Below are 9908 nucleotides of genomic sequence, written 5' to 3'. Positions count from 1 at the left end.
GCACTTATTTGAACGGCACTTTGACATTTTTTTTTTAATCCGCGCTAACAAAGTTTGCGGGCAATAGCTCGTTATAATCAAACATAGTGTTTTTAGTTAAGTATTTGCGATGTGTTTTTAGTTTTCCACTATCTGTAAACGAAGTGAAAGTGAGTAAATGTATTCCTTGTGTCAGATGGAAGTAATTATATTCCGTGCGTCAGGTGAAGGTGAGCAAGTGCCGGTACGCGGTGTGGAACGCGGACATGTCGGTGGTGGCGCTGCTGGGCAAGCACTCGGTGACGCTGTGCTCGCGCCGCATGCAGCAGCTGTGCGCGGTGACGGAGGGCGCGCGCGTCAAGTCCGGCGCCTTCGACGACTCCGCGCCGCAGCCCGTCTTCATATACACCACGGCCAATCATATCAAATACTGCTGTAAGGATGGGTGAGTCATACAAACACTAGCTTTCAACTGCGACTCCGTCCGCAACAAATTATAAAAACTTTATCTTATTGTTTACATTTGTCTTTCAATTGCATATGACAAAATTGGTGTTTAAGTTGGCATTTGTTTAAGAAAGTAGTTAAATAAGTGAGTTTTGTTAGTTTTAGACTTATGGGGCGTTACGTCGCATAACGACGAGTCCCGTGTAAAATTAAATTTAAAAAAATGTCAAAATTCAAATGCACATATGATAACGAAGGCCTTTGACATTGGATAACAATTACCTTTGTTATAGCAACATTCATTTCTTAATGTTGACAGTTTGTAGTTTATAGTCCCTTTCCCTTATGTTTTTTTCCAATTTATAGCCTAAAGAGTGTCCTAAATATAGGGATTTTTATTAAAGAGAGAATTATTCAAAAACATGCTGTGATTGCTGACATCCTATGCCCCAAAGTATTATGTGTTTACGCTTTATTATATTAGTATATATAGATAAATAATGAAACTAAAGATTATAGATAATATACTTAAGGTGTAAATAAATTGGAAAAAATCTTCATGTGCGAAAGGGACCATAAACTACAAGCTGCCAACATCAAGGAAGAAGATTGCCATGGTTATCATTTGTACAATTGAATTTTGACATTTAAAATTGAGAATTTGATAAATGTAAACGAGGAAATAAAGTTTTCTTTTATGCGCATGCACGGAACAGTTAATATTAGTACAAAGATATGGTAATATTTATTGTATATATGTATATGCAGTGACTACGGCATCATCCGCACGCTGGACGTGCCGGTGTACATAGTGAAGGTGTTGTCGGGCGAGGGCGGCGCGCGCGTCGTCTGCCTCGACCGCGAGTGCCGCCCCAAGGTGCTCAGCATCGACCCCACAGAGTACAGGTATAACACCATTCACATATCTCACACGCTCCGTACTGTTAACCCAAATGCATCATGATGCATTTATTCAGTCTTTTCTTCCTAACCCAATAGACTATTTTGAAAAAACATTTTTTAATCAATGTGCAGTTTACTATCCGTTTGAATTTATGGTATTTAAAAAGAAAATCGTGCATTCAAGGGTTTAGAGTGGATATCAAAATAATAAAAAAACTCAAAATCAATACTACAATACAATTAGAAATACAAAAAAGGACACAAAGTAAATACTAGTTCGATTTGACAAACGAGCAAGCCACCTGAATCTGCAAAAATTGGCAAGAGATTGCTGCCCATAGACATCTATGGGCGGAAAAGACATATTTCCCCATCCTATGTCTCTGTCAAATCCATGCTTTTTCGCATGCGAGAACCGTTGTCTTTAACCGTTAGAACCTGTTTAACGATATTTCTTACTTTTCTTTAATACGTATTGTCGTTAACTGAGCCTCGTTGATACTAGAATGTATAAAATGTATGGATATTGCAGGTTCAAGTTGGCACTGATAACGCAGCAGTACGACCAGGTGCTGCACATGGTGCGCACAGCCAAGCTCGTCGGACAGAGCATCATCGCGTATCTGCAAGATAAGGGTATCATTGACTTTTATACTGCACTAGCTATCGCCCGCGACCTCGTCTGCGAGAAAATACAAGTAGCCTTTGCTTTTCCAGGCTATCTTCTATATCTATGCCAAATTTCATCAATATCCGTTCAGCAGTTTAGATTACTATAAGAAACATCCAATTATTTCCGGAACGAAACTGATTTAAACGGACTTTTATTGAAATACTAACTTTTGCCTGCGATTCCATCCGCGTACAATTAAAAAAAAAATTTGAGTCGCCTATGTGTTCGCCTCTACATTTAAATGAAATTTTATTTAAATTCGTTCAGCTGTTTAGGCTACAAACAAACATCCATCCATTCAATCTAAAGTTTTTTTCCCACTTGTAGTATGATTTTTTTTCTTTCTCCACTGACAAATACTAAAAAATCCGTTTATCAGGTTACCCCGAGGTGGCACTCCACTTCGTGAAGGAGCCCCGCACGCGGCTGTCGCTGGCGCTGCAGTGCGGCAACATCGAGGTAGCACTGGAGGCCGCCAAGAGTCTTGATGAGCCTGACTCCTGGGACAAACTGGCGAAAGCAGCACTCGCTATTGGCAACCATCAGGTACATAAGTATAAACACAATCAAATATCTTACCCGCTCGGAATACGAACTGCGCCGAATAAATTTAAGGTATAAAATAAAAAGTCCTTATGGGTTTCTAGTAAGATTGACGCGTTCTTGTGTATCTGCACAATATCGCAGATAGAGATAGAGATAAAAATATCATTTTTAAGCTATCTGGGCCTCTATCAGCCAGTGGTAAGACAGGCCCTAAAGCTCCAGTTACAATATTTTGTATGTGTAGTATTTAAAGACTTAAGTAATAAAATTCCTTTTTTCCCCTCAGATCGTAGAGATGTGTTACCAGCGTACAAAGAACTTCGACAAGCTGACGTTCCTATACTTGGTGACGGGCAACATAGAGAAGTTGTGCAAAATGATGAAGATAGCTGAGATCCGTAAAGACGCCTCCGCGCAGTTCCAGTGCGCCATGCTGCTCGGTGACGTGCCGGAGAGGATCCGACTGCTCAAAGCCTCAGGACAGGTAAATCATTCACTTATTCATTCACATTATAACATAATATATTCATGCATGCAATCACTTAGTCATTTACTTAATCTTTCATTCCTCAAGCAGTTACTAAATCTCTCAGTCTCTTTTTTAATATACTTCCGCAATAACCATTATCATTCATTCGCTCATTTACTTAGCGAATATTTAGTCTCATTCACGTAATGACTCGTATATTAAATCATTTCCATACGAAAACTCTTAGTTAATCATATACTATGCGAAACACTTCCTTAAACACTCATTCATTAAATCATTCACACTCGGAATCTCTGGATCAAATTTCCAGAATACTTCATTCAATCATCTAATCACGCGTACCAATCTACCCAATTTATCGTTCATGCAGTCTTACACAGTCACTCATATACACATCACAGTCTACACAATGGGGATGTTTCCTAATGTTAGAAATCCAAATAAAGTTATGTTTAATATTTTAAAGACAGCATTTTATAACCTATAATAACATTTAGAGACCTTGAATGTTTGTCTCAAATTAAATATAAATTAAAAACGCTGCAATATTTTTTACCCTCCATTACTCGATCTCAAACACCAATGACGTCACTTTCTTGCATATAACATGGCAGTGTGACCAACTTCAGTGAATGTCAGTGCATTTTGTAGTTATATTTTTTTCTAAATGATTGTAATAATTGAGTTTGCGTGTTTTATATTATGAGGACTCCATTATTGAGTGTTTTTATAATTACGACATAAGTTATGAGCAAAACATTTTATGAATATTACAAAAGAAAAATATATCAAAATTCATAAGAGTAGCTTATAGTACAATTTAATTTATACCTGGTCACACTGGTGTAGGACGCAGTCACTGTTTACACACAAACATAATCTTCCACGAGAAGCAACAAGTGTAATTAATACGTTAAAAGTATCACCTTCTGTTCATTTTGGTTTTTTCATTTTTACCTCCATTACTAAAAACAACTTTAGACAACAAAGATTTACGAGTATTATCAATCAATGGTTCTTTCAAATTGACAGTGACAGGCCGTGACGCGAGGTTCGTATGCAAAGAAGTGACGTCATGGGACGTTTTGGGGGGAAATGAAAGAGTTGTTTTTATTTACGTGTTTTTTTATTGAAATAATGAGTATTATATTTTATACTATTTTTTTTCGTGTTCATACATGGTTTATCTACAAAATAAAGGCTATTCCAAAAATTAGGAAACATCCCCATTATTTACTCATGCAATCATTCAGTCATTCATTCGGAGTGTTATGTGCAGACGACACTGGCGTACCTGACGGCAGTGAACCACGACCAGGTGGAGGAGGCGGAGCAGCTGCGCGCGGCGCTGCAGGCGGCCGGTATGGCGGTGCCGGAGCGCAACCCCGACGCGCAGTACATCTGCCCGCCGCTGCCCGTGCTCGAGGAGCAGTCCAACTGGCCGCTGCTCGCTGGATCTAAGTAATACCACTAGCTGTTAAAAAAAATATTCCCCCCCCCCCACCCTATTTTACTCACTGATAACGTAGCTTTTTAATGGCAGTATTTTTAAAATCGGTCCATTAGTTTTTGAATTATTTCAATATATACAAAAATATAAATTTGCCCTTTTTATAATATTAGTATAGACTAACTTTCGCCAGCGACACCGCTTATACTATATGGCTTTATATTGCACCCTTTTTTTCATATTTGATGATTAAAATTTATTATCACAGGAGCGTGTTCGAGACTGGCGGTGATGGTGATGTGGTGGCGGCCGAGGTGGGTGATGAGCCGCTAGAGGCCGCTGGCGCCTGGGGCGATGATGATGAAGATATTTTACTTGATAATAAGGTAACAGTTTTTATAAGTGTAATCTACGGGAAACCACACGGTCTACCACGTGGCTATAACCACCATTATACGGTTTTGATTGTAGTAACTTTTTTCAAAATTACAGCTATTCTATTTATTTAATACATTGGAGACGAAATATGCAGCTAACATATATTTTTTGAACTTTTAAATGAAAACGATAATCCAGATTTATGGCCAGATTTGGAATGCCAAATGCCAGAATTTGGTCACATTTTTTTCAAAATTAAAACTATCCAGTAGTTGTGTTTTTTTAAATGAGCATTCCTAAAGCTGGAAACAAACGCTCCAATTTAAAAAAAAACTCGTTTATGTAACAGATTTTGAATTTTAAAGAGTAAACATGATAGACAGGTAGTTGAAAAAATGCGTAACAATGTTTTATTAATTGTAAACTCTTTTAGTGGTATTTTCTATGTTTTTTACATGTAATTGTGCAGGCGGAGGGTGAGGGCGAAGGCGTGGGCGAGGAGGGCATGGAGGACGCGTGTGATGATGGCGGCTGGGACGTCGGGGATGACGACCTCGAGCTGCCTGAAGTACTCGCTCCTGTCTCCGGTTAGTCACATCACAAGATATCATCATCACCTTGCCCTTATCCCTTATAGAGGGTCGGCACAGTATGTGCTGCTCCATACATCTCCATCAGCCGTCATATCTGAATCCACTTTCTTAAGCATATCCTCTGCAACACAATCCATACATACTTTCTTCGGTCTAAGTTACTCATTATATTGAAACAATCTTTTTATTAAAACTCATAAGCTTGTTACCCTCCCCCCGTCAGAGTATACAAAAAAGGGGTCGTGGATATCAAGATTTATCTCTTTCACACAATCCATCCATACTTTCTTCAGTCTTCCTCTACCTTTGTAGCCACATTCAATTCTCTTAATTACTATTATTGCCTTGAAAGAAATTTCAACGGCCCCTCTTAAGGGTATTTTGGGGAGAGGGTACAAACAGGGTAAGACAGTAAATTCCAGTTCTGGGGCGCTCTTACTTTCCGCCGGCCTTATATATAAAAGCTTTTTGAATCCGACCACAAAGAAAAAGGCATGTGTTGGTAGCAACTATCAAAATTTACTCGTGAAATTAAAAGATGCAATACACTCAGTAATAAATCTATTTATAGGTGAAAGAATTTTTTAAATCAGCCCAAGTTTTTGAGTTATTTCAATGCATACAAAAATACAAGTGTTTCCTCTTTATATACATACTAACCATTCCCGTGCGACTTCATCCGTATAAAATTATAAAATTTTTATTTTATTGTTTACATGTGTTAAATTATCAATTGCAAATGTCAAATTGACATAACATGATGATAACCTTGCTTCCTTGATGTTGGCAGCAACTTATGTTCTCTTTCCCATATAGGGTTTTTATTCAAAGTATTTACCCCTAAGTTTAATGGCGTGAAATATAGCCTAAAGCTTGACGTAAGTGTAGGGCTTTTTATTAAAGGAAGAATTATTAAAAAAAATGCTGTGATTGCTGACATCTCACGCCACAAAGTAGTGTGTGTTTACGCTTTATTATATTAGTATAGATAACAGCTTTCTTCATAATAAAATTATTAATTCAGTTTTATACTTTCATAAAAAAACGGCAATTTATATCACATCTGTTATTATACTATTAATTAGTTCTAACTGTAGACAGCCGATTTCATATTTAAACGATTTTTTTATGCCTCGAGCTATTTCAGAAACATGCTGTGATTGCTATGTTAGGCAACAAAGAAGTGTGTTTACGCTTTATTATAATAGTATATGTGTGTTTCAGCGGACATCGAGGGCGGTGCGGAGGAGACGTCGTACTTCGCGGCGCCGAGCCGCGGCGCGGGCGCGGCGCTGGCCAAGCTGCGCACGGCCCACGACCACGTCACTGTCGGACAGTTTGAAGTCGCCTTCAGGTATTTATATTCAGATACTGAAAATTTCATTGTTCCTCCCATATAGAACCTTAAATCCTTACATTTGTGTAATTATTATACATAAATTTACATAATCACACATATATACATTAGCGCATAAATACCTACGAAATCACACACACACACACTAACACACTCATACATAGTAATATTTGAATTCACAAACAACCTTTTTTATTGTAAATTTGCTTAGATTTATATTAGTGTTCTAAAAAAAAAAAGTAGCACTAAGACGGAAGAACCCTGGCTCCTACAATACGGGCCTAGAGCCTAGTGTAGGAACCAGGCGATCGACCACAATTGTATTAAAAGAAATTTTGTAACTTTATAAATAAATCTTTTTAAATCTTTAAATTTATTATATCATAAAGTGGCAAACAAGTAAGCGGCCACCTGAATCCGCCGAAATGTCGAAGCCACCGCTGCCCAGACATCCGCAATAAGGAATATGCATGTATTTTTTTTAAAAAGATTCTACTTGTTATAAAATAACCAGAAAAAAAATTGACGCCAAAATATTCAACTATTGAGCAAAATTTGGCGTCATATGCATATTGCCTTTGACGAAGTTTTGTGGAAGACGTTATATATTTTATACGCTATTAATTAAGCTTTTGTCCTCAAACGATTTCACAGGCTTTCGTCCGTGATTAAAAAAACAAAAGTTTGTAGCTTACATGTTTTTAAAGATTATTATCTACAACTATGCGAAATTTCATAGATATCTATTCAACAGTTTAGGCTACAAACTCTATATCCATCCATTTATCCATCCATGCATCTAAATTTTTACATTTATAATACAGTAGAACCGATAAGTTAAAGTCCAAGGGAAACACAAAATACTTTAAGTTATAGAGGTTTTAAGTTATCAAGGGTCTATATTGTAGAGATTTTGGGCTCTGATGGGAAGGGAACATTATTTTTTGAAGTTACAGAGGTTTTTAAGGTATCGGGGTTCTATTGTGTTACTTTTATACCAGGTTACTGAACGAGCAAGTGGGCGTGGTGAACTTCGAGCCGTACAGCGAGGTGTTCGTGCGCATGTTCGCGTGCGGGCGCGCGATGTTCGGCGCGCTGGCCAGCCTGCCGCCGCTGCACGCGCACCTGCATCGCAACTGGAAGGAAGCCAGCGGCGCAGACCTCATGCCAGTCATCAGTACGCACACATCCATTACTTAATTCTACCCCTATTATATCCACATATAGTTAAATGCAATATGTTGTCTCCCAATATACTTCCTACTATCTGTCCCCTATCTATTATTTATAAGTAATTGTGTTCAACTTACCCTTGTCCCTACAAAGGGTTGGCTATGTATTCTTCTATACATCTGTATCACCCCATATCTCAATTCAATCACTTGTTAAGCATATCCTCTATCACACAATCGATAGTCTTTGGTCTTCCTCTATCTTTATAGCCATTCATGTTCAATTGTCTTAATTATCATATTTATTCTATTCTATAAGCAGTAATACTTGATCATTATTACCTTGTGCGAAATTTCTACCCCGCTTATTTTAACACTTTAGGGGAGTGGTATAAACAGAATAAGACTGTAACATCTCTTTGGGGCGCCCTTTACTGGCCGACCCTCTTTATAAAGCTATTAGCTTTCGCACGCGACACCATCAGTGGAATTAAAAAAAATCAAAAGTGAGTAGCCTATTGTTCTTCTAGACTATCCTCTACATCTGTACCAAATTTCATCGAAATGTGTCAAGCCGTTTAGGCTACATACTCTAACAATCATCCATCCATCTAAACTTTTGCCATTTAAAATGTTAGTATGATTTTAAAACTATTTGTAAATCATATAATGGCTATTTGAAAACTAAAAAACCTATATTGATAGCAATTATCAATATATTTACTAAGATATCCATAGAATAACATTTAAATATTTACCATCAGCAACTTTATTCTCGGTTATCTTTAACAAAGTATAATTGTTACAGCGATGAAGCTGAACGAGCTGGTGTCGCAGCTGCAGCAGTGCTACCAGCTGACGACGGCGGGCAAGTTCTCGGAGGCGACGGAGAAGCTGCGCGGCGTGGCGCAGGCCGTGCCGCTGCTGCACGTCGCCGGCAAGCAGGAGCTGGCGGAGGCGCAGCAGCTGCTCGCCATCGCCCGCGAGTACCTGCTCGGCCTGCACATGGAGACCGCCAGGAAAGGTACGCGACATCATCATAACGGATTATTCCTAACCGCCCCCCGACCGCTCAGTCCCCATGTAGAGACAGATGAGAGTAAAAAGTTTCATCCGTCCCACCTTTTAGTCCCATCATCACCAATAAAGTGACTGTTGGAACCGTTATAAAATAAAATTTAGTTCTAACTGTCCCCTTATCGCAAAAGGTGGGACGGATGAAAATTTTACTCTCACCTGTCTCCACGTGGGGACACAGCTGGGTGACGGTTGGGAATTATACATCATAACAGTGCACTGTCATCACAAATGCACAAGTACAAGAAATATTACACAATGAAACACACCACACTATAAAATATAACAAAGACTTATCGAAACTCAACAATCGCAATACAACATAACACTAAGCTCAACGCATATCACACCATAAAACAACACAACTGTTACAACGCATCAAACACAACATTGTTTTCAACACAAGCTCATAAAGCACAAAAATTATTACACAACATCTAAATTCTTACAACACACCATTCCACAGAACGCAGTGCAATAAATTAATGAATGCGACGCAGTATTGCACAAAAAAGCACTAAACTAAACCATACAACACTAAACTCTAACAACGAATCGCACAACTCTGACATAAAACTCAGTCATGTGTATTTTAGTCCTTACTGATATTATAAATGCCTTTTTAATATTATAAATGGAATGTGATGAACAAATCTCGATTAAATTTGACGTAGATGTAAAAGATAGTCTGAAAAAACATAGTCTACTTACTTGTTTTCAATTCCACGCGGACGAAGTCGCGAGCGAAAGCAATCTTTACAAGTTTACTTATATTGCAATTGCAGCGATGCCGAAATCTACAATAGAAGAACAGAAGCGCACGTGCGAGATGGCCGCGTACTT

The 9908-nt window shown here is 38.3% G+C and overlaps 1 protein-coding gene across 1 annotated transcript in view; it reads left to right on the top strand.

The window, feature by feature from the left end:
• The window catches only part of LOC106106090 (coatomer subunit alpha), a 16849-nt gene that overhangs the window by 6500 nt on the left and 441 nt on the right, over positions 1 to 9908 (top strand). Inside the window, 12 exon segments of the mRNA XM_013286618.1 lie at positions 176 to 424; positions 1195 to 1332; positions 1862 to 1965; positions 2382 to 2548; positions 2835 to 3032; positions 4318 to 4499; positions 4757 to 4874; positions 5336 to 5453; positions 6684 to 6813; positions 7818 to 7993; positions 8797 to 9012; positions 9851 to 9901. Coding sequence (XP_013142072.1) covers positions 176 to 424; positions 1195 to 1332; positions 1862 to 1965; positions 2382 to 2548; positions 2835 to 3032; positions 4318 to 4499; positions 4757 to 4874; positions 5336 to 5453; positions 6684 to 6813; positions 7818 to 7993; positions 8797 to 9012; positions 9851 to 9901 — 1847 coding nt within the window.

The sequence above is a fragment of the Papilio polytes genome, unplaced genomic scaffold (assembly GCF_000836215.1).
Source record: "Papilio polytes unplaced genomic scaffold, Ppol_1.0 DF822400.1, whole genome shotgun sequence".
NCBI lineage: Eukaryota > Metazoa > Arthropoda > Insecta > Lepidoptera > Papilionidae > Papilio > Papilio polytes.
The sequence above is the reverse complement of the archived record's forward strand: the minus strand, read 5'-3'. Positions and strand labels throughout refer to the sequence as shown.